This window comes from Pristis pectinata, chromosome 15, assembly GCF_009764475.1.
Source record: "Pristis pectinata isolate sPriPec2 chromosome 15, sPriPec2.1.pri, whole genome shotgun sequence".
Lineage (NCBI taxonomy): Eukaryota > Metazoa > Chordata > Chondrichthyes > Rhinopristiformes > Pristidae > Pristis > Pristis pectinata.
The window spans coordinates 41,543,990-41,567,850 of NC_067419.1; the positions used below are offsets into that span (position 1 = coordinate 41,543,990).

Here is a 23,861-nt window from a genome sequence, read left to right on the forward strand (position 1 = left end):
AGGAGCTCGGCAAAGCAGTCGTTGGTCTGCTCTTGTTCTTTCCGATGTAGAGGAGGCCACATCGGGATCATGGGAAGGCTGGACTCTCCCGCCTCTCAGGGGATTGCTCATGACACAAAGGAAAACTAAGTCTCCAATGTAGCGACAAGGATGGGCAAGACTGCTCCAGAGAGGTGGGAAGGATGTTCCATAAGGTCCCAACTTATGTTTGCTCCTCACCTGCCCCAGAGCGATTGTGGCTGCTACAGCAACCCGTACTTGAGTTTGGACAACAATTGCTGAGACTGGCTCAGTTATGGCATTATCTCAGCAACACACTGCGGGTGCATGTTGTTGATGGTTCTGCTCGTTGGCAGCTTGCTTTAGACCACACCCTTCTCGCGTTCATCTTCTGTAAGCACTCTTGCGGCACGATGTCCTGGTGCACACTCCTGCTTGCAGCAACGCTGCCGAGGTTGAGAGGGTTGATATCTTCAAGTCCCTGGGAGTGAACATCACCACTCTGTCCTGGTCCAGCCATGTAGACACCATGGCCAAGAAAGCTCACCAGTGCCTCTACTTCCTCAGGAGGCTAAAGAAATTTGGCATGTCCCCATCAACCCTCACCAATTTTTAACCAATGCACTACGGAAATCATCCTATTTGGATGCATCACGGCTTGCTATGGCAACTGCTCTGCCCGAGACAAAGAAACGACAGAGAGTTGTGGACACAGCTCAGCACATCACGGAAACCAACTTCCCCTCCATGGACTGAGTCTACACTTCTCACTGCTTTAGTAAAGCAGTCAACAAAATCAAAGACCCCACCCACCCGGGATATTCTCTCTTCTCCCCTCTTCCATCAGGCAGAAGATACAAAAGCCTGAAAGCACGTACCACCAGGCTCAAGGACAGCTTCTACCTTGCTGCTATAAGACCATTGAATACTCCTAGTACGATGAGATGAAATCTTGACCTCACAATCTACCTCATTATGGCCTTGCACCTTATTGTCTGCCTGCACTGCACTTTCCCTGTAACTGTAACACTTTACACTGCATTGTTATTGTTTTCCCTTGTACTACCTCAATGCACTGATGCGATGAAATGATCTGTGTGGATGGCATGCAAAACAAAGTTTTTCACTGTACCTCGGTACATGTGACAATAATAAACCAATTTACCAATTTAACGTCATTGTCCCAATCCCCCACCAGAGAAGGTCACTGTGCAGTTGCAGTGAGAAGCCAGCATTTCCTCCTGGCTAGTGGGCCTGCAGCCAACAGGGGAAGGTTTGCTGCTAGCCCACTAGCCAGAAGGGTTCAAGTCCCACTCCCGAGACCAGAGCACAAATAGCCAGGCTGACGCTCTCTTTTTTATATAAACATTAACTAAAAGCTCCACAAAGGACAACCAGTGTCAATACACTACATCTAATACAGAAGAGAAGAAACAACTAGACAGCTACATAACTACAGTAAAATAATGCGAACTAATACCCGCGAAACACACGCAACACTTCAGATAAGAATTGCATTTGTACCATCCACGACACATGCGATCCCGAGGAGCCCACCAAGTGTGGAACTCAACCAGGGTGCCCGCGGGGACCACATGCTCCCTAGGCTGACGCTCTTAGGGAGTGCTGCCCTGACAAAGGTACTGCCTTTCTGATCAGGTAGATGCAAAGGATTCAAGTGTAGTTTTTTTTTGAAAGAAAGCAGGAGAGTTACTTCTAGTGTCCTGATCACTGTTCATCCCTCACTCAAAAGTCATCCCTCTCCACAGATGCTGCCTGCCCAGCCGAGTATTACTAGTATTCTCTGTTGTGGTGTCAGTTTGCTACTTGTGGGATATTGCCATGCAAGTTTGACCAGTGTATTTCCTGAGCTAGATCCAAAATTCCCTCATTGACCGTGAAGTGTTTTCAGCTATTCAGTGGGCTTAAAGAGCATTGTTGAAATGCAATTCTTTGTATTATCAGTCTTTGAATAAATGAAGCTTGTAAATAGTTCTTCTTAAAAAGAAACAGCATGGTTAAATATTTCTGCAGTTTATGATCATTTCTTATCCAAATACTGACATTGTCTATTATAGATTGAAAGTAATCCAGAATATTTAACATGTTAAACACTTTGCAGTAACCTTTTGGTTTTAAATCGAAATGTCTCAACAACATCTAAAATTAGACAGCATTTGCATTACTGAATAATCTGCTGCTTTGCCAGTTAACATCTCACAGATAAATAATGTCAAATACGAGGCAACAACCGTGTGTAAGTGGAAGTAAATTCACCTTCAAATGGAAATAGTGACCTGCAGATTCTGTTCTTACAAGATTCACAGCACCTGCATCCAGTGAAAGCTAATTAAAATATATAAACCGGAGGAGGTTATTTTTCTTGCAAGAAGTGCCTTTCTGTACATAAACCGAGAGGTTCTCAAAGACACTTAGCAACAGGTCTTATTGCTCTGGTCGTTACAGATTATTAATTCAGTAATTTAGATTCTTCTTATGCTGCACATAAATAAGGATCATTTTATTTGGAAATAACACAAGCTTTCTTATATGACGATTTCATAGACCAAGTTCATACCTTATAAAACAATTTGTTATCCTTTTTTGAAAGCTTGGTTGGAATTTATCACATGTACAACATTGACTATATGTCAAAGGTACTTCATTCTGAGGTCATTAAAGGTGCTCTAGAATGAAAGTCTTTATGTACAATTTAAAATTAAAGTTTTATTAATGAAGCAAAACTATACAGGGAGCGGGTTCATTTACTTAAACAGAAGTCAGTCTGTTGATAACTTTAAGGTCTTAAGGCACAGGATTTTTCAATATGCATTTATGGGATGTTTAAGGCCCTATCTAAACTGCAGGATGAACATCAAAGAATTGCAGCTGAGTTGTGGACAAAACAGCAAATTTGCAAAAAAAAAGTAATACTGACATTAATTATGATGATTTCATAACTCAGTATGTTTAGTCATCTTTGGGAGGACAGTTATACTTTTTCCAAGACACAAAAATCGTGCAATTAAACCAGGAGGGAGCTTAAGAATGGACTTAGGAGAGCTGGAAGGGGACATGAGAAGTCCTCGGCGAGTAGGATTAAGGAAAACCCTAAGGTATTCTACGCGTATGTGAAGAATAGGAGGATGACTAGAGTGAGGGTAGAACCGATCAGGGATAAAAGAGGAAACGTGTGAGTCGGAAGAGGTAGAGGAGATCCCTAATGAATACTTTGCTTCAGTATTCACCAGTGAGAGACACCTTGATGTTTCTGAGGATGGTGTTACGCCAGGGCGAGTCAATGTGAGGAAAGAGGATGCGCTGGAATTTTTGGAAAACATTAGGATAGATAAGTTACCAGGGCCGGATAGGATATATCCAAGGTTATTACGGGAAGCGAGGGAAGAGATTGCTGCGCCTTTGGCGATGATCTTTGCATCCTCACTGGCCACAGGAGTAGTGCCAGATGATTGGAGGGTGGCAAATGTTGTTCCTTTATTCAAGAAAGGGAGTAGGGATAACTCTGGGAATTACAGGCCAGTGAGTCTTACTTCAGTGGTGGGTAAATTACTGGAGAAGATCCTTAGAGACAGGATTTATGAGCATTTGGAGAAGCATAGGCTGATTAGGGACAGTCAGCATGGCTTTGTGAGGGGCAGGTCGTGCCTCACGAGCCTGATTCTTTGAGGATGTGACAAAGCACATTGATGAAGGTAGAGCAGTGGATGTGGTGTACATGGATTTCAGTAAGGCATGTGAAAAGGTTCCTCATGGAAGGCTCATTCAGTAAGTCAGGAGGCGTGGGATCCAGGGAAGCATAGCTGTGTGGATTCAGAACTGTCTCGTCCATAGAAGACAGAGGGTGGTTGTAGATGGAGCACATTCTGCCTGGAGGTAGGTGACCAATGGTGTTCCACAGGGATCTGTTCTGGGACCCCTGCTCTTTGATTTTTATAAGTAACTCGGATGAGGATGTGGAAGGGTGGGTTAGTAAGTTTGCAGATGACACGAAGGTTGATGGTGTTGTGGATCGTGTGGAAGGTTGCTGTAGGTCACAACAGGACATTGATAGGATGCAGAGCTGGGCTGAGAAGTGGCAGATGGAGTTCAACCTGGAAAAGTGTGAAGTGATACACTTTGGAAGATCGAATTTGAAGGCAGAATACAAGGTTAATAGTAGGACTCTTAGCAGTGGAGGAACAGAGGGATCTTGGGGTCCACATCCATAGATCCCTCAAGGTTGCTGCGCAGGTCAATAGGGTTAAGGCGGCGTATGGTGTGTTGGCCTTCATTAGTAGGGTATTGAGTTCAAGAGCCGCGAGGTGATGTTGCAGATCTATAGAACTCTGGTTAGACCACACTTGGAGCATTGTGTTCAGTTCTGGTCGCCTCATTATAGGAAGGATGTGGAAGCTTTAGAAAGGGTGCAGAGGAGATTTACCAGGATGCTGCCTGGATTGGAGAGCATGTCTTTCGAGGATAGGTTGAGCGAGCTTGGGCTTTTCTCTTTGGAGAGGAGGAGGAAGAGAGGTGACTTGATAGAGGTGAACAAGATGTTAAGAGGCATCGATCAAGTGGACAGTCAGAGTCTTTTGCCCAGGGTAAAAACGGCTAACCCGAGGGGGCATAATTTTAAGGTCATTAAAGGAAGGTAAAGATATCAGAGGTACTTTTTTTTTGTTTTACAGAGAGTGGCAGGTGTGTGGAACACACTGCCAGCTGAGGTGGTGGAGGTAGATACATTAGGGACATTTAAGAGACTCTTTGATAGCCACATGAATGATAGAAAAATGGAGGGCTATGTGGGAGGGAAGGGTTAGATAGATCTTAGAGCAGGATAAAATGTCAGCACAACATTGTGGGCCGAAGGGCCTGTGCTGTGCTGTAATCTTCTATGTTCTCTGTCTGTAGAGTGCTTTACCTCAGTGACTCTGGTGTTTCCACTCCACCTCCTCTTGTTTTTCTTTCTTCTTCCTAGGGATGGAGGATGACTTGCATCCACTCCAGTTTTTTTTTTGTGGATTTTGAGATTCTGATGAGTCAGTGTGGGAACCACAGACTCTTCCACAGATGAGGCAGGTGGAGTCAATGAGGTGGGTGGCTGGGTAGTTTGCGAGATGGTACGCTCCCTCCACCGCTTACCCGGCACTCAGCTCAGTACGGCAACTGCTCCGCCCAAGACCGCAAGAAATTGCAGAGAGTTTCCAGTCCATCACACAAACCAGCCTCCCCTCCATGGACTCTGTCTACGTTTCTCTCTGCCTTGGTAAAGTGGTCAGCGTAATCAAAGATTCCTCCCACCCCGGACATTCCCTTTTCTCCCCTGTCCCATCAGGCAAAAGCTTGAGAACACGTACCACCAGGCTCAAGGACAGCTTCTATCCCACTGTTATAAGACTTTTGAACGGACCTCTTATATGAGAGAGATGATCTCTTGATCTCTCAATCTACCTCATCAAGGTCCTTGCACTTTATTTGTCTACCTGCACTGCACTCTCTCTGTAACTGTGACACTATCTTCTGCACTCTGTTACTGTTTTTCCTTTTGTATGGAATAATCCGATAGGATGGCATGCAAAGTTTTTCCACTATATTTCAGTACACGTGACAATAATAAGTGAATTACCAATTGTCCCAATGCATGACCTTGATAGTTAGCTAGTTAGAGTTGGCAGTCTTACATCAGGAACCATCTCAGTGAGCACAGGCTCACCTCAAGGCTGCATCCTGAGCCCTTTATTGTTTAGCCTGCTCACACACGACTGCATTGCTAGATTCAGCACCAACTACACCATTAAGTTTGCTGATAACACAACAGTGGTGGGTCTCGTCAGTGACAATGATGATTCTGCATATAGGACGGAGGGGGAGCAGCTAACAGCGTGGTGCAGATTCCACAATCTCGCCCTCAGTGTGGACAAAACAAAGGAGATGGTGATTGATTTTAGGAGGGCTGGCAAGCATGATCATACACCGCCGACTATTGATGGTGCTGCTGTGGAGAGGGTCAGCAACATTAAGTTCCTGGGGGTTCACTTAGCGGATGTTCTGACCTCCACTATTAAAACTGCAGCCATCGTTAAAAAAGCCCAGCGGTGGCTTTAACCCCTTCAGAGACCCAGAAAGGCAGGCCTCCCTATTCCATACCTCATCACTTTTTACAGGGGCACCATTGAAAGCATCCTGACCTACTGCCTCACCTCCTGGTTTGGTAGCTGCAAGGCCTACGAACAACAGCAGCTCAATAGGATGGTGGAGACAGCTGGCAGGATCATTGGTGCCCCTCTCCCCTTTTTGATGGAGATCTATCAGCAACGCTGCGTTTGCAGAGCTACGACCATCATTAAGGACTTTCATCACCGTTCTCACGACCTGTTTTCCCTCCTGCCGTTGGGGAAGAGGTATAGAAGCATCTGCTCTAGATCTAGTAGGGTGCTGAACAGCTTTTTCCCCCACAAGCAGTCAGGATCATAAGTGGGCTGTGTCCCCTTCCCCTTCCACTGACAAGCTCTCCCTCCACACACGGACAAACGTCAATACAGAAACAGTTTGATAGTTAGTTACCTGATACGTTGAACTTCATCTCGAGCTGAATAAGCACTTATTAATACATAAACGCACTTTAACAGATATGAATATGTGGTGTTGATGTTTTTAGTTTTGTTTTAGAGATGCTTTTATAGACTATTTTAGATATTTATCACTGTTCTCTTTGTTGCACTGATATGAGCTGGTGAGAAACAGTATTTCGTTTTTTTTTGTGTATGTAAATACTCAGAGAAATGACAATAAAGCAAATCTTGAATGTTCCCAATCCCATCCCGAATCCTGCATCTCCACTCGGAGTGGTCATGGGCCCAAGGGTTTCCCAGGAGCAAGACCGTTGCACTTCTTCAATCTCTTCCAATAGAGTGTCTGTTTCAGGAGTCTGGTGTGGAGCTTGTGGACAATGTGACCTGCCCAGTGAAGCTGACTGAGTGTAACTGGAGCCTTGGTGTTGGGGATGCTTCCTGGTTTGCACGTCCTTCCAGTGAATTTGGCGGACTTTGTGAAGACAACGTTGGTGGATTATTTCCAATGTTTGGAGAAGCCTACTTGGTACACAGCAGTTCATTGCCCCAATTCAGCAATGTGATTGGTTAGGTTCACAGGGGCTGCTTCTGATATAGGTCAATTTAGGATCTGAATTGGGTGTGTAGGCAGCAAGTCCCACCAGCAGCTGAGATGGTGGCGTAGCTAGTAGAGCCACTGCCTCGGAGTGCAAATGACCCAGGTTCAATTCTGACCTCCGACGCCGTTTGTGTTGAATTTGCATGTTCTCCTTGTAGGTTTCCTCCCAGATCCCAAGGACATGCTGGTTGGTAGGTTAATTGGCCACTGTAAATTGTCCTTGGTGTGTAGGTGAGTGGGGCAGGGAGTCGATGGGAATGTTGGGAGAATAGGTGACAGGGAAAGTCAGTAAGTGAATGGGATTGTTCTGTAAACTGGCATGGACTTAATGGGCCAAATGGCTTCTCTCTCTCACAAGGAAACGTCAGAGATCTCAGGAGCAGGAACTGATTGTGCATGTGGTGCTAAAGGCCTGATACTACACAAGCTCACAAGTTCAGTCAACCTTAAGGATGTGAGCACTGTTGGCAAGGTCTGCACTTATTGCTCATCTGAAATTGTCCCAGCCTTGCAGATGTTCAGTTTAGTTCCTCTAGCACAATCAAATTATGGCCATCAGCAGTTAGATCAAGTCAAATCCAGACTTTCAAACCAGGTTTTTATTAGCACACCAGAGACACAAGAGACTGCAGATGCTGGAATCTGGAGGGACTCAGGCAGCATCTGTGCAGGGAATCGAAGGGTCTCAACCCAGAATGTTGACTGTCCGTTTCCTCCACAGATGCTGCCTGACCCGCTGAGTTCCTCCAGCATCTTGTTTGTTGCTCCAGATTCCAGCAGCTGCAGTCTCTTGAGTCTCTCTCTTTACTGGCACACCACTTGTTTTGATCCTGTGCCAAAAGTAACCCAACATTTGAAAGCAAAGGCCATCAGTCCCCAGGACCTTCCTCGTGGTACCTCTCCCTCCACTCCAGCAGTGTCCAACCCTCCTGTGCACAAACAGTGCATTCGAGCCTTTCCCTCTGATCGTCCATGTAGTAATGCACATTCATTCAGGCCTCACGTTAAAGATTTATTGCCATTTAAAAGTGAATGTAAACATGCCGATCCAATCAATTAATTATTCAAAAGATCAAGTCAGAAAAGGGCTGAAGGGTTTGGAAAAATCTGCTGGGTTCAACCAGTTAAAAGACTCCACAAAAGTCAGGGCACACATTTCGAATATTTCTTTGCAAAATATGTCATATATTAGCATAATCACAATTACGCCTAATGATTAAACATTACATTGATTCAAGCAGCTGTTTAACTGATCAATTGTCCTGTTTCTCATCCTGTGCACTGTTGATACAGCTAAATAGAGTTGCTCGACCAAACAGCTGGTATAAACTATCAATCTCCTGTTCTGATGAAGTTTCCCAGACTGGAAACATTGACTGTTTCTCCTTGACACTGCCTGACCTGCTGAGTTTCTCCAGCATTTGCTGTTTTTATTTCAGATTTCCAGCATCTGTTGTTCTTTTGATTTTCAGAAAACAGATTAATCTGAGTTATTATTGTATTCCCAGGTTACAAATGCCCCACTTATGCACACCCCCACTTACAAATGAGCTCCCATAATATTATTAAATTCAAAAATCTGACATAGTACATACGTTTGTTCTTACAAATGGCAGAAATATTTCCTTCTCTCTCCCCTCTTTTAGTAATTGTGCTTTTTTAAAATCAGTCTTTTGTGATTTTGATGCCTTTAATTACAATACTGTGGAGGTATGGTTTCCATATCGAGTGATTTTTGTGTATTTTCTGACTTATGGACAAAATTGACTTGAGGTGGTTTGTAAAAACAGAACCTGTTCATAACCTAGGGTCGGCGTGTGGATGGTTTTTAATGTGGATAAAATGAAAGTATGGACATTCAAGAATGGGGGCTTATGGCTTCCATATTTCCCGCTCCCATTAAACTCAGCAGATTCACTGGAAAATTTATTATACTACAGTATAACACGTTAAAAAAAAGTGAAATGAAACTGTGTCTAGGCATTACCAGAAGTAACATTCAATAGTTCATAGTCCAGCACTACCCAAGTCCCAAGGGTGCTGGATTATAGCAGTTTTGCTGTAAAGTCCGATGTGGTTCCTGCTGTTTGCAGAGCTTGCTGTGTGCAAACTGGCTGCTGTATTACAAGTGACTACATTTCAAGAAGTATTTAATAGGTTTAAAAATAATTAATGTGTCCTGAGGTTACGAATGATAAATCAAAGTGCTTTCTTTATTGATGCATCACTGTATTCTTTACATTCTGACAGGGGAGGGGTGAGGGGCAGTTATTCTTATGCAGTTACCACTGAAACATCCCACTGCAGTCAGAAACAAGCGACTTGACTTATTATACTAAATTGGCCCACTGACAGCTGAACCGTGATTGCCGCATTGTGCCACTCAAGGGAAAGTGCCTAATTACAAGATCGTTATCACAGGTACATTGAGTCAGAATGTTTCACATGATAGAAGAGATGGTGTTGCATTGGCATCGAGCCAAGTTATTCAAACTGTGTGCAAGGCAATACAGTGATAACAAAAAAGTTCAGGTTAAACTTTTGGTTATTAAAAGATAAAACTGTGATAAAGTGCAGTTTTGTTCGCACCCCGTGAACAATACCTACTGCTTCTTGGAACATCTCTGTTGATGAAATATTTATCGCTTCTGTCAGTTTTGAAATTTCAATTGCTTTACCCAGAGCTGAGATCTTGTACTTAAATTCCACACTGCATAAACCATTTAGACACCACATCTTCACCCAGCAGTGCGGTGCCCTGATGAGGATACAGAAGAAATTGTGTGGCTTGGCGCCACAAAAGCTGCCTTTTTCTCGTTAAACTCAGCCGGTGGGGGGGGGGGGGGGGGGGGGGGGGGAGGGTAACAGCACAATTACTTACCAATGTTGGTATGCAAGTCCCTGAAGTAGGGGTTGTGTTCAAACCCTGATGCAGAGCCAGGAGTGTTCCCCACTGAGCTATGGTTACCCCCCTGCCCCCCAAATAAACTTTTCTAGTTCTGTACAACACAGAGCCTACAACTTAGCAGGGGATGTGGAAAGTCATGTGTCTCCCTTCCCTGGCAGAGTCACAATGATCAGAAAGCCCTCCTCCTGTTAGGTATTATCTGACTGTTTGTTTCCCTGTGTAAAGCAAACCAACTGAGTTCAGTCCCATAAGACATGACTGGCTCAGTAGTTCCAAAGTGGCCTTGGAAACCATTCAGTTGTTCAATTAATTGCCACAGAAAACCCACCTCTAACTCTTAAGGACAATCAGAGACCATGATAAAATGCATCTTTGTTCACACACTGTGAAAAATATATATTGATTTCAGGCACATTTCTGTTACAGAAGTATTTATCGTTTTTGTCAATTATGAACACTTTCAGTCGCAGGTTTATGAAAGCAGGAGCTTCTGAGTTCAATTACCCTATACGTGAGACCCATAACTTTGTAAAGTAGAGAGCTACAGTAATTCAAAATAGTCGGTTGAGTACAGAAAGCTAGTTTTAGGGATTCTTCCTAGATCTCAGCAGACAAATAAAACCTTAATAAAATTTTACAGAGCAATATAACTAGTTTATTAGATGAGCGTACATCTTTAATTTCTAAATAAATGGAGTTTGGTAGAGAATATAATCTGTAACAGAATTATGTTTCTTGAACTAACATGGGCACAGCAATTTAACAAAAGTGCGAAATCTTCATTCGCCATGTAACACAGTTTTCAAGTATAATTGTGCATGAAGCATCAAATTTCAGGATAAAATTAGCTCCACGTTTTACGATTTTCTCAATTACATTTTTTTTAACCCTTAAACTCACTCCACGTCTGTACTCAATATCGCATAGGAGCTAATTTCCGCGATAGTCTTGTCGCTAAACCCCTGAGATTATAAACCCTCCCCGAAATACGGTCTCTCGACATTCTCGGGAATCCATTTATCCCGAATATAACCATGCAAATTAGAAAGTACTGTCCCAACTAAACTGCATCAAAAAGCTTACAAAATCTAATTTATAGTTTGGGTTAGGAGAAAAACAAACTTTAAAACAGCAAACTCAAAAGTTTAAGAAGAGATTATAATGTAAAGGGGGAGAAGTGGGTTTATTGCTGCAAAGAAAAAATGTAGATTAACAAAGGATAAAATTCTGGAACTAAACTCTAACCTTGGAGTGTGCAGTCTTTTGATTTTGTTTCATCCCGTAAATCGATTAAAAAAAAGAGATGTGCTCACCAGCTCAATTGCAACAACATCACTGAGATGTACGGCCTCTTGGATGGTCTTGGGTGGGTTCTCCGTCAAATAAATGCACTCGTCGGTGAGGACGACGAAGTCGAACGTTTTCTTGTGTTTCCTCTCCGTCACTGCGATGCACGCTTCGTACATTCGGATCTTGTTGAAGACGCTGTCGTCCAAGTGCCTCTTCAGAAAGAAATCGAGTTTAGCGTGCCGCTTGGAAGGGAATATATCCAGCTCGTTCCTCGCCATATACAGGAGGAAAAGAAAAATAAAAGGGGATAAAGTTCTTGTTGTTTTCGGATGCACACTGTCACTGCGGCGAGCAGTAACGGCCGGCTCACTACTTTCTGCTTGTTTCCAGTGACTTAACCCTGGGCTCCAGCGCGGCTCCCGGGGACGGGGAATCCCCTCCCTCTTACGTCACAAAGCCTGCAAGCGCCAATCGCCAGCAAGCGCTGCGTCATAACCACGCCCCCGCACGCTGTCAATCCATTCATTAATTTACTCACCCCAAGACAATAATAGTGAGTATTTGTTGATTGATTGACTCTTGTTTTACTTCCCTGCATTTATCCCAGCGGCTTGAAATGCGAGCTGCATGTGTACTTCTTTAATTCAACGTGTGACCTAAAATTTATACAGATATTTTGCAAGGATTTTGCAAATCTGAAACAAAATATGTAATTGTGGAAATACGCAGCGGATCCGACGAAAAGAAACCGAATTAAAGTTTCACCTTGGAACTGATGAAAGATCACTAATCCGCAACCTTTAATTGTTTTCTCCCCCCACTGATGCTGCCTGACCCACTGAACAGTTGCAATATTTTCTGTTTTTATATTAGCTATAATTTATCGTTGGTATTGGTTTATTATTGTCACTTATACAGTGAAAAACTTGTCTTGCATACCGATCGTACAGGTCAATTCATTACACCGTGCAGTTACATTGAGTTAGTACAGAGTGCATTGAGGTAGTACAGGGTAAAAACAATAACAGTACAAAGCGTCACAGCTACAGAGAAAGTACAGTGCAATAAGGTGCAAGGTCACAAGATAGATCGTGAGGTCATAGTCCATCTCCATGTACAAAGGAACCGTTCAATAGTCTCATCACAGTGGGGTAGAAGCTGTCCTTAAGTCTGGTGGTACGTGCCCTCAGGCTCCTGTATCTTCTACCCGATGGAAGCTAAGAGAGGATAACCCAAGTGGGTGGGGTCTTTGATTATGCTGGCTGTTTCATCAAGACAACAAGAGGTAAAGATAGAGTCCAAGGAGGGGAGGCTGATGTCCGTGATTCACTGAGCTGTGTCCACAACTCTCTGCAGTTTCTTGCAGTCCTGGGCAGAGCAGTTGCTGTACCAAGCCGTGATACATTCAGATAGGATGCTTTCTATGGTGCATCAGTAAAAGTTGGTGAGAGTCGAAGGGGACAAACCAAATTTCTTTAGCCTCCTGAAGAAGTAGAGGCGCTGGTGAGCTTTCTTGGCCATGGCATCTACGTGATTTGACCAGGACGGGCTGTTGGAGGAAAGAAAATACAGAGCTGGGGGAAGAGGGGCAGATGGGATTGCTTATGCGTCGAGCCCATGCATCAAACACCCTTCCTTTCTGCTCCTGTGGCTCTGATGTGACCCAATAAACAAAACTGCAAATGCAGGAGGTCTGGATCAGAAACACTCGGCCGGTCAGGCAGCATTTGTAGAAAGAGAAGCAGGGGATATTTCTGGTGAAAGCCAAAAGCCCCTGGGGCCCTCCGGTTTCCTCCCTCACCACAGAGTGTGGTGTGAATTACCTCTAATGGGTGGCAGGAGAATGGGGCAGGGGGAGTTGATGGGCATGAGAGAGAAAAAGTAACAGGAAATTATGTGGGGTAATTGGTCCAGCCAGCACAGATTCGACAGGCTGAATGGCCTCCTGAATTATGAGAGAAGGGTCTCTGACCTGAAACAGCGACGGCTTCTCTTTCTGCAGATGTTTCCTGAGCCGCTGCCAAGTCTTTCCTGCATGTTCTGTTACTATTTCATGACCCATTGGTTCCTGATCCTGCAGAACCTTGAATTAAAATCTTACACCCGTGTTCCAATTTTTCTCCATTGGCAAACTAGTCTTCCATGAACCCCACTCTTTGCAATTCCAATAGAGCACATGCACAACTTCATTTGCATTCTCTATATCTAGATACCAGCTCTACGTAGCTATAAAAACTGATTCCATTAAAAAGGAGCTATTAGAAACTTATATTAATTATTGTTGTACAATTAATTTGATGCAATGGAATGATTTATGAAAATGAACAGTACTTTGCAAAATTTTGAAATATTTGGAACCTTCCCTTTTGCAGGTTAGAACATAGCAATAGCATACAAAATTATAAACTTCTTGGTTTCATTTCTAATTACTCAATATCAAGATGTGTCATCTTCACTGGATTAATTCAAAGCTAGAAAAGGCAACAACTGAGAGACACCAGTAAGACAAACTAAGCCAGAAATCATACTGAACCAAATATCGCTAATCTGGGTTTTGCTGTTTTAAAGTGTCACACTCGCGTTTGAAATGTGGATGTATTTGAGGATGCTTTTATGAAGACAGGGGAGCTAAAATTTCTTGTAACTAGGTACCTGTAAACCCAAAATATTGCAACTGTTGCCAAATAGACTGCCCTACTTAACAAATGCCAATGTCAAGTGTTTCCCCCCCCCCCCCCCCCCCCCCCACAGGTAAAGGATTTGTATTACCACTGGAGTCAGTAACTGTTCTCAATTCAGAGTTAAAACGTACACTAATATTTAAACAGGTAGCATAGACAGTCCAGTAGCATATGGAAGGAGAATGGTAAGATGTTATTGGCTGGTGCAGAAGCAGGAACCCGTTTCTTGCTACAATTTTAAACACGTCCCATAAAAATGTAGCTATCTGGATGCATCACACCTTGGCATGGCAATTGCTCTGCCCAAGAGAGTAACAAATTGTAGAGTTGTGAACACAGCCCGGTCCATCAAGCAAACCAGCTTCCCCTCCATTAACTGTCTACACTTCCCACTGCCTCAGGAAAACAGCCAATAGAATCAAGGACCCCTCCCATCCTGGTTATTCTCACTTCCCATCCATCAGGCAGAAGATATGAAAAGTTGAGGACAACTTCCATCCTTCTGTTATCAGACTCTTGAATGGACCTCATAGACTAAAGATAAACTCTCTCTCTCTCGACCTCCTCATGGCCCTTGCACTTTGACTACCTGCTCTGCACTTTCACTGTAACACTATATTCTGCATTTATTTTCCCTTTTGCAATGTACTAACTTATACAAATGATCTGCCTGGATAGCACACAAAAAGCTTTTCACTGTATCTCAGTACACACAATAATAAACCAATATCAATGAAAAGGAACAGCCGTCATACAAATACACTAAACAAAAGCAACTGCATTTAGGTGATGAGTTAACCATGTTATAAAATATAAGTATACATTTCAAGACAGGCACAGAAGTGTAGCGGTTAGCGTAATGCTTTACAGTGCCAGCGACCCAGGTTCAATTCCGGCCGCTGTCCGTAAGGAGTTTGTATGTTCTCCCCGTGACTGCATGGGTTTCCTCCCACATTCCAAAGACGTACAGGTTAGGAAGTTGTGGGCATGCTATGTTGGCGCCGGAAGAGTGGCGACACTTGCGGGCTGCCCCCAGAACACTTGATGCAAAAAGATGCATTTCACTGTATGTTTCCATGTACATGTGACTAATAAAGAAATCTTATTTAAAAAGGACATGACTCAGAAAATATCAGCCAGACTTTTATTTTCACACAGATCCAACACAGCATATCAATACATTTTAGAAGAAAGTGTTCGGTCTCTTGGTGGTAAAACGTGGCTTGTGCTGGCGACGCAGAATCCTGTGTGGGAGAGGGAACTTGATCTTGGAATCCTGGAAAATAATTCAATAATCAGTAAGAAGCAAGGCTCAAGTCTCCAATATTTACAATGTTTTGAATGTATAGTGTCTGCCAGAGTGAATTCTCCAATTGCTTATAGATATTAAACATAAAAATATTAACATAAAACAATTCTAAAAGGATCTCTAATTAGGACACCTGACCAAAAGGAGTTACAGAAGGTCTTGAGGACGAGAGGGATTTCAGAGACCAGTGCCTTGGTACCTGAAGGCACTGCTGCCAACAACGGAGCAATTAAAGTCAGGAATACACAAGCCAGAGATGGAGAAGACCAGATATGCAGGAGCAGTAGGGATACAAGAAGGGCTCTGTGGGTGAATTTGAAAACGAAGATATTTTAAAATGGGAGTTGCACTTGGCCAGGAGCCAATACAATTCAGCAAGCACAGGAGTGATGGGTAAACAGAAAGTACAGATGTGGAAAGAATTAAGGAAGACATTCACAGCAGGTGGAAGTGGGGAGGCCAGCTGTGAGGATGTTCAAAGAACACCAACTAAGGCACAGAAATGGGGATCAGTGGATGAGGTTTGAGGGGAGGGGGGGCCATTGTAGAAGATTACACAAGGGGAAATAGTCAGTCTTGGCAATGACACAACTGTGTGGTTGGAAGCTCATATAATGGAATGGGAACAAATTGACCAATGCAGCCATACCAGCCAAAACGGAGCCATTTACTAATCCCATTTCCCATCTCGTCCTCTGGTGCTTTAAGTCATGGCACATTGAGTGCTCTTCTGGTTGCTCATTACATGCAGGGAGGGTGTCTGCCTCCCCCCGCCATTCCTTCAGGTAGCAAGATCCAGACACCGATTATTTGTTGGGTGAAAATATTTTCCTATAATCCTCCCACCAACTATTTGAAACAGATACCCTCAAGTTATTGACCTCCCTAAGAGATAAAGGACTGTTGTTCTCTTGTTAAATACTTCCCCCTCACGCTCCTTTGTCCAAAACGACAACCACAAGAGGAATGGAGTTGTTGAGTAGAGGATGGAGCTTACATCAGAGACCAAAGCCAGTGGCTCCAGATTCTCCAGTACTTCAATGGGCGTCAATTCCTGCTGATGCAGTACTGAGTGTAGAGAGTGGGGCGGTCGGTGGTGATAGAGGCAGGTGTCAAGTGTCCATGTGGAAAATGATGTATTTTCAGATGTTTCTGATGGGCACCATGACCATGAGGAGGAAAGCCAGGGATAGACCTCAGGGGATGGACTGTGGGACATTCACTACTCACATGGAACTGCTTGACAGCAGGGCGGCGACACTTGCTCGATGGGATCTCCTCAACCTTCATGATCTGAATGGAGTGAGCACGAGCACGATGGCGAGCTCCCATGTCACGGTCTACAAGGAATGTGCAGAAGGAAACGTCAAAAAGCAATCAAATTACAGAAATAGTTACAAAACAAACCGCGATTTAGCTCGGACGCACAGGTGGTAGAACTGCTGCCTCACAGCTTCAGTGACCCGGGTTCGCTCCTGACCTCAGGCACTACCTGTGTGGAGATTGCATGCGACTGATGTGCAGGTAAGTTAATTGGCCATTGTAAATTGGCCCTAGTGTGTAGGTGGTTGATAGAGTCTGGAGAGATTTGATGGGAATGGATTACAGGGAAAATTCGCGGGGGAGTGGGATTGCTCTGTGCGAGGACATAGACTCGGGCTGAAATGGCCTCCAATATGGAAATACAAAAAGAGCAACATTAATGAAAAACAATATGCAGGAGACAGAGTGTCTCATTGTCAAGTTAAGCTCTGCGAAGCAAACCCAAGTTAAATCCAGTTATCTGCCATATCTTTCAAAAACCCACATCAGCTCCAGAGCATGGATTGCCTTGGCGCATATCAAGTCACGAGTCTCCTGATTTTGGATTTAACCACTAAAACGAACATTGTAGTCTTGATTGTTCAGCAAGGAGGCCTATAATGTCCAATCACTGGAAATAACCAGAATTTACTGAGCTTCCTGGCTGAACCATGTGACTTTAACCAATTTGAATTTTCCTAAAGGCCTTATTTTCTAAAAGCTATGGTATTCCAACAATCTGCACTTGGTTTGACTACCAAATGCAGATCATTTCCTTAAGCTAGTTAGTAAGTAATGGCAGTATGAAAACCGTGCAATTAATGTTTAAGTTAGTCATTATACTTGCCAATACACTGTTGAATTCACTGGTCCAATTACAATCTACACCTTCTACATGGACAATTTGTGAGCATTTAAGGCCTGCAAACATTTTCAGAGTGTGTTGAATTTGCATGTTCTCCCTGTGATTGCATGGCTTTCCCCCGTGAGCTCCGGTTTCCTCCCACACACTGAAGGCTTGGCAGGTTAATTGGGCACTGTAAATTGTAGGATTAGTGTAAAATGGGTGGTTGATAGTTACTGTGGACTATATGGGTCTGTTTCTGTGCTGTATCGCTCTATGATTAACGTCTCTGGGGCCAATATGCAACATTTTTCCAAAAAGGAAGTCATACTACTCAAAAGGTGCAAGATGTCACCCTGAATGTTGGATTTTCAGACTGCAAAAAGAGAGTCCCAGGGTAAGACTGCTGTATGTGTGACAGATTCATAAATGCAACTTTCGATCCCAGATACAAACATTGAACATGCACCCAGAAGCTCCCAGACTTCTGCAGCACAGCGTCAAGTTGAATAAAAACACATCTTGGGTAAACACAGAAGTTCAATGAAACTTTTCTTTTTATCCTCTGCACTAACCATGTTTACACCGAATCAGCAAAAGCCAAGTTCCTGTGAGTGAAGCCACAAGGCCAAGCCTGTTATTTGCACACATCTCAAACTCTACGACCAGCTATTCTGATCCACACTCAGATGCGCCCGAGGTGCATTTTCCCTTCGTTTTATCAGTGACAGTTTTAGTCAGGAGAAAACCTGATATGTAATCCAGTTTGCTCTTATGGAGTTTGCTGCAACTACCCTGTACCTATAGAAAGTAGTATCTCTAATTTTGCCACCAAAAGCACAGTCTCTTCAATCTTTTAAAATTATTTGCTAGGTAGGTATCTCCAATTAAAATTCTTTAACAGATGAATACTCACCTGCTGAAACTTTTCATGGAGTCATACAGTCTGAAAACAGGCCCTTCAGCCCAAAGTCTGTGCTAACCACTGAGCACCCATTCAAACTCACCCTACAATAATCCTGTTTCATTCTTCCCATCAAACACCCCCAGGATTTTACCACTCACCCTCACACACTGGGGATAATTTACACTGGCCAATTAACCCATCAACCTCACATCTTTGGGACATGGGAGGAAACCGACACAGTCACAGGGAGAACGTGCAAATAGTAGCAGAAGCCAGGATTGAACAGAGCTGTCAGGCAGCAACTCTGCTAGCTCCACTTCTGTGCCACCCAACTTTCTAACTCACATTAGTACACTCTGAAAACAAAGCTACTTACAGCACAGGGTGACAGCACCAGCAGTGGTCAGGTCTCTGTACTCCCTGTACATGTTATGAGTTCCACTACGAGAGTCATAGCGCAGCCAAATTCCAAAGTTCTTCACTTTTTCTGGCGACTTCTCATAAACCTACAAGAAACAAACCAAGTTATTAGCAGTTTTCAACAAATTACTTGTCTCAGAACTCACTTATCAGGAAAAGAATTCCTTTGAATTTTGTTTCTCTTTTTGGACTGCCAATTGTTTGGACATCAACAATTTCATGTAATTATGAACAGTATTTACCCATGGATTTGTTACTTTTGGGCTAACACAGTTAAAAAACCATTTGGAAAGAAGGGTGGGGCTGTATCAATAGGATCACACCTAAAAACAGAAAAGGCTAGATACACATAGGTCAGTCAGCACCTGTGAAAAGAGAAAGTGCCAACATTTCACGTCCAAGACCCTTCATCGGGACTGGGAAAGCGAGAAAACAAGTTACTTGTAAGGTACACAGAGGGTGGGAGTGAATACATAGGGAACCTCGGGGGATAGTACGAGGCCAGAGTTACTCTGGTGATCAGCTGTTGAAGTAGCCGTCTGGTTGGTAGGTTAATGAGGGCAGTTTAAGGGAGGAAACAATAAAGGAACACAGAAAAGCTATGAAACGCACAACCAGCAGATCAAGCAGTGTTAGAGAAAAATACATGGTATATGTGAGATCATGGTTTCACTTGAGACTATCATCTCCTGATTTAAAGGCATAAAAAACTAAAAGAAACAAATTACATTTTTTGAATGATGCCAATCTCACGGCACGAAACACTTAGAAAATTGTTAAGGAAATTAAGATATATCTGGAAATAATTTTTAAAAATCTGCACTCAAATCTGTAGCCAATAGTAATTTTAAGTGCAAACACAGTACTACAGAACAAAATGCCAAAGTGCTGAAAATCTGGCTACGGAAGCACTCTCCAGAAACGCGCGTGTACATATTAATTTGATTATAAAATAGCTGGAGCTGTAGGATATTTCTTAACAACGCAAATCAAAATCTCTTCCAACTTCAGAGAAAAACATTACAAGTAAAGATTCCTTAAAACTACCATTAATTAGGTTTTAAGACTCATCATATATTCTTGTTTATAACATGCCAGTATTCTCCAAGTCAACCAAAATGCTCTGGAGAAACTCCACCTCTAAATAGTAAGTGATTCTGGATGTGGACTACAAGACTGCAGTTGCCTGGACCCTGTACAGTGGAATGTCCTCCTTCAACATATAACATGTTGGTTTGATAAATTATGTAGTACCTTCAATTTCACTTTTAGAAACATCATAAAAGTTTCAAAAAGGCGACAAGGTACAATTCATTTCCGCACACCTAAAGAAAGACATTAAACGATAAAATAGAATGTCTTTTGGGTTTGTGTGCAAAATCATAACTAAACCATGCTCATTGGCTTTCCATGTTCAGTCTTTGAATGTATGGGAGGCTGAAGTCTATAGATTTTTCAATACTAAAAGGTATCAAGGGATACAAAGATTCCAAAAAGAATGGACCTTATGGGATCAGCCATCATCTTATACAGGAAACCCTGTTCCAGGGGCCATATAGCTTACTGCTATACCAGTTTATGCGGCCAAGACTTGGTCATCTGCTCCAATATCCCCGTGGCTCACATACCCTTCTGTAAGCAGCATGTCACTTTACCCCAGTAAAGCTGCAATGAGAGTAATTAAGACATTACCATAACAATCCAGTATCTTATATGGGGAAACAGACTACACATCTGTATACATTTACCTGGCCACAGTAGACAATTTCACCAGCAGACTTCTTCAGCTTCTTCATCAATGAAATGAAGTACCAGAATCGAGACTTGGCAACAATATGATTTGGAGCAAAGATTCTCATCCGATAGAGAGCAGGGTTGGGATCTTTAGGCGAGGGCAGGCGCCGCCCAATCACCTTGTACTCCTTGAGCTGAAATGTGCACATTACATTAATACCACATATCACAAAAAACAAATTATGTAATATCTTAACTTTCACTTCACGAAACACTAAATATTCAAAAAGCAACAAGGTACAATTCATTTCTGCACACATGAACAAGTTATTAAATGGTAAAACAATGACCTAGAGCTTGTGTGCAAAATTAAGGTCAAACAGTACCATGAACAGCATTGCAACATTGTCAGTTTTGTTTACTGATCCAACCATTAGTATTATGGTGCCATTGCTATCATTATCTTGCTATGCAATTTCATTACCCACTGTGGAATAAAACTGTTAGACATTGGAAACAAGTCAGCAAATTTGTTGATAATAGAATGGTTTTTGATCATAAATTTTGAATCTAACCAGCTAAAAATTTTTCTCGATAGAGAAAGGAATAGTGGTGTTGGGAATGTTGACCTGCAAGACTATGAAGTAGGATGACGAACACAAGTATTAAAGAGATTATTTTAACTAAAAATCCTAAAGTGAAAGATAAAACCAATGGTTGGAAAATTATCGTGTTGACCATTCAGCTGCTCAGCCATTTAATATCATGGCTGATTCAATCTTGGCCTCAACACCCTTTGCCATTCCCTGCCCATACCCCTCAACTTCCTTGTAGTTCAAATCTCTCTCATTCTCAGCCTTGGATAGTCAATGGTTCCATATCAGAACTCCTTGGAGTAGAGAATTCAAAAGATTCACAAGACCCAATAGAAGAAATTCCTCCAATTCTTCTTACAAAAGTAATCCCCTAGCCTGAACTTCACCTCCCAGCTCCAGATGGGAACCATCCTCTCAATACCCACTGTGTCAATTCCCCTTAATGCTCTATACGTCAATAAGATCACCCCTCATTTTTCTACATTCAGTTGAGCCTGCTCAACCTTTGTCTACCTCAACCATTTCTTTCCAGGATTCAAACTTCTCTGCACTGCCTCCAACGGTTCCTAAAATATGGAGACAAAATCTGCCCTACTTTTATACTCTTATATTCCCTACAATAAAGGCTCGTTGGCCTTCTCTGTTTAGTTGTCTTATTGGCACACTATAATTTAGTACATTGTTTCCAGTGTTGTGTGCTCCTCTTATGTGAATAATGTGTCAGTGTTCCGCAATCTTTCCCGAGCTGAAACTATCCGGGGCTCAAGGTGCAATCTAGATACTTCACCACAGAAATCTAGACTAATACTCCAATGCAATACCACAAGGGCACAGCTTGCTCAGATCATGCCTTTAGGGTCTCTCAGCCAACTGTGAAAGATCCTAGGGTACAAGCAGGTTATTGGGAGGGGGAGCGCAGAAAAAGGCCTTGTTTAAAGGAGACACAGGAGACTGCAGATGTCAGAATCTGGAGCAACACAGAAAGGGCTGGAGGAACTCAGTGGGTCAGGCAGCATCTATGGAGGGAAATGGATAGCCGACGTCTTAGGTTGAGACCCTTCATCTGGAGATGATCCAGGTGAAGGGTCTCGACCCAAAAGAATGACTGTCCATTACTTTTAATGGACCTCTCATATGTTAAAAGATGAACTCTTGATCTCCCAATCTACCTCAATGTGGCCCTTGCACCCTACTTGCTGGCCAGCACTGCACCTCTGTAACTGCAGCAGAATGTTCTGGTTCCCCTCTCCACCTCCCTCTCTTTAATTCATGCTCCACCATCCTCTCCTATCAGATTCCATCATCTTCAGGCCTTTGTTACTTGCACCTGTCACCTCCCAGCTTCTGACATCATTCCCACTCTCCCCTCACTAGTCTATCACCCCCATCACCTGGATCCACCCATCACCTACCAGCTCCTGCTCCCTTTTATACTGACCACCTCCCCTCTTTCCAATCCAGAAAAATCCTCTCAGAATCATAGAACAGTACAGCACAATACAGGCCCTTCGGCCCACAATGTTGTGCCAACCCTTTAAACCTTGCCTAAGCCTATCTAACCCCTTCCTCCCACATATCCCTCTATGTTAAATTCCTCAATATGCTTATCTAGTAATCTCTTGAATTTGACCAATGTAGCTGCCTCCACCACCACCCCAGGCAGCACATTCCATGCCCCAACCACTCTCTGGGTAAAAAACCTTCCTCTGATATCTCCCTTGAACTTCCCACCTATTACTTTAAAGCCATGCCCTCTTCATGTCTCGACCTGAAACATCGACTACCCATTTCCCTCCAGAGATGCCACCTAACCCGCTTGAGCTCCTCCTTTTGTGTGTTGCTGCAGATTTCTAGCAGCTGCAGCCTCCTGCCCCTCCACCATGTTGTGCATTTTCCTTTTCACTACCTCGGCGTGATTACAATCTGCGTCTGGATGGCACAGCAGACAAACCTCAGTACACCCGAGGACAATAAACCAGTATTGGTATTGGTTTATTATTGTCACTTGCACCGAGGTACAGTGGAAAAACCTGTCTTGCATACCACTCGTACAGATCAGTACCAAAGAGCCCCGCAAAAGGACTGGGGTGAGGGGGACGCTGTTGTATTTTAAAATGGTGGGATCTTGCTGTGCACCGGACGGGCAGCTCATCTGGTGCACAGCAAGATCCCACAGCTTTAAATGAGATTGAGAGAGAGAAACGGGCGGCGGGAAGGGGTGTGGGACGTGCCGGGGACTGCTGCCGGGCGGTGGGTGAGGCGGCCCCCAGGGTGGTAGGGGTGAGGCGGCTCCCTGAGGGGGGGGGGGGGGGGGTGTGGGTGAGGCTGCACATGGCGCCGGGCCTCGCCCGCCATCTCCCTCCCCGCGACCCTTCAGCTGGGCGGAACCCCTCCACCCCTCCCACCGCGGCATCAACCCCCTCCCCCCCGCACCCCCTGACGCCGGGCGGCCCTCCCCCGCCCCGCTGCCGGCTCCCCGCCCGCCGCCGCCGCCGCTCCACCTACGGTGCCCGAAGCCTTCATGTCGCCTCACCGCCGCCTGCCACCGAAAAGAGGAAGTTACGTCACCGCCGACGCCGCTCTCATCCCTCTCCTCAGGAAATGACGACGCAAGACCCGCCCCGCCGCCGCCACTCGGCACCCCATTGGCTGAAACTTTCCCAACTCCTGGTCAGATTTAAGATCGGAAAAGCAGGTGCG

The 23,861-nt window shown here is 43.8% G+C and overlaps 2 protein-coding genes and 2 non-coding genes across 4 annotated transcripts in view; all 4 read right to left on the reverse strand.

The window, feature by feature from the left end:
- Nucleotides 1–11,749, reverse strand: part of c15h12orf56 (chromosome 15 C12orf56 homolog) — a 73,081-nt gene extending 61,332 nt beyond the window's left edge. The window contains exon 1 of the mRNA XM_052030049.1: nucleotides 11,392–11,749. Within this exon, the coding sequence (XP_051886009.1) occupies nucleotides 11,392–11,646 (255 nt within the window). The 5' untranslated portion in view covers nucleotides 11,647–11,749. The remainder of the gene's footprint in view (nucleotides 1–11,391) is intronic.
- A 3,430-nt stretch (nucleotides 11,750–15,179) lies between these two features.
- rpl18a (ribosomal protein L18a) lies at nucleotides 15,180–23,796 on the reverse strand. The gene is made up of 5 exons (XM_052030053.1): nucleotides 23,667–23,796; nucleotides 20,580–20,759; nucleotides 18,788–18,917; nucleotides 16,589–16,698; nucleotides 15,180–15,325 (listed from the first exon to the last, which is right to left on the reverse strand). The coding sequence occupies exons 1-5, from the start codon at nucleotides 23,682–23,684 to the stop codon at nucleotides 15,233–15,235; spliced, it is 531 nt and encodes a 176-aa protein (XP_051886013.1). The 5' UTR covers nucleotides 23,685–23,796; the 3' UTR covers nucleotides 15,180–15,232.
- Nucleotides 20,075–20,210, reverse strand: LOC127578662 (small nucleolar RNA SNORA68). Its single transcript, XR_007957555.1, has one exon. It is a non-coding gene; the product is annotated as a small nucleolar RNA SNORA68 (small nucleolar RNA).
- LOC127578658 (small nucleolar RNA SNORA68) lies at nucleotides 20,806–20,933 on the reverse strand. The gene has a single exon (XR_007957552.1). It is a non-coding gene; the product is annotated as a small nucleolar RNA SNORA68 (small nucleolar RNA).
- Nucleotides 23,797–23,861: the final 65 nt, after the last annotated feature.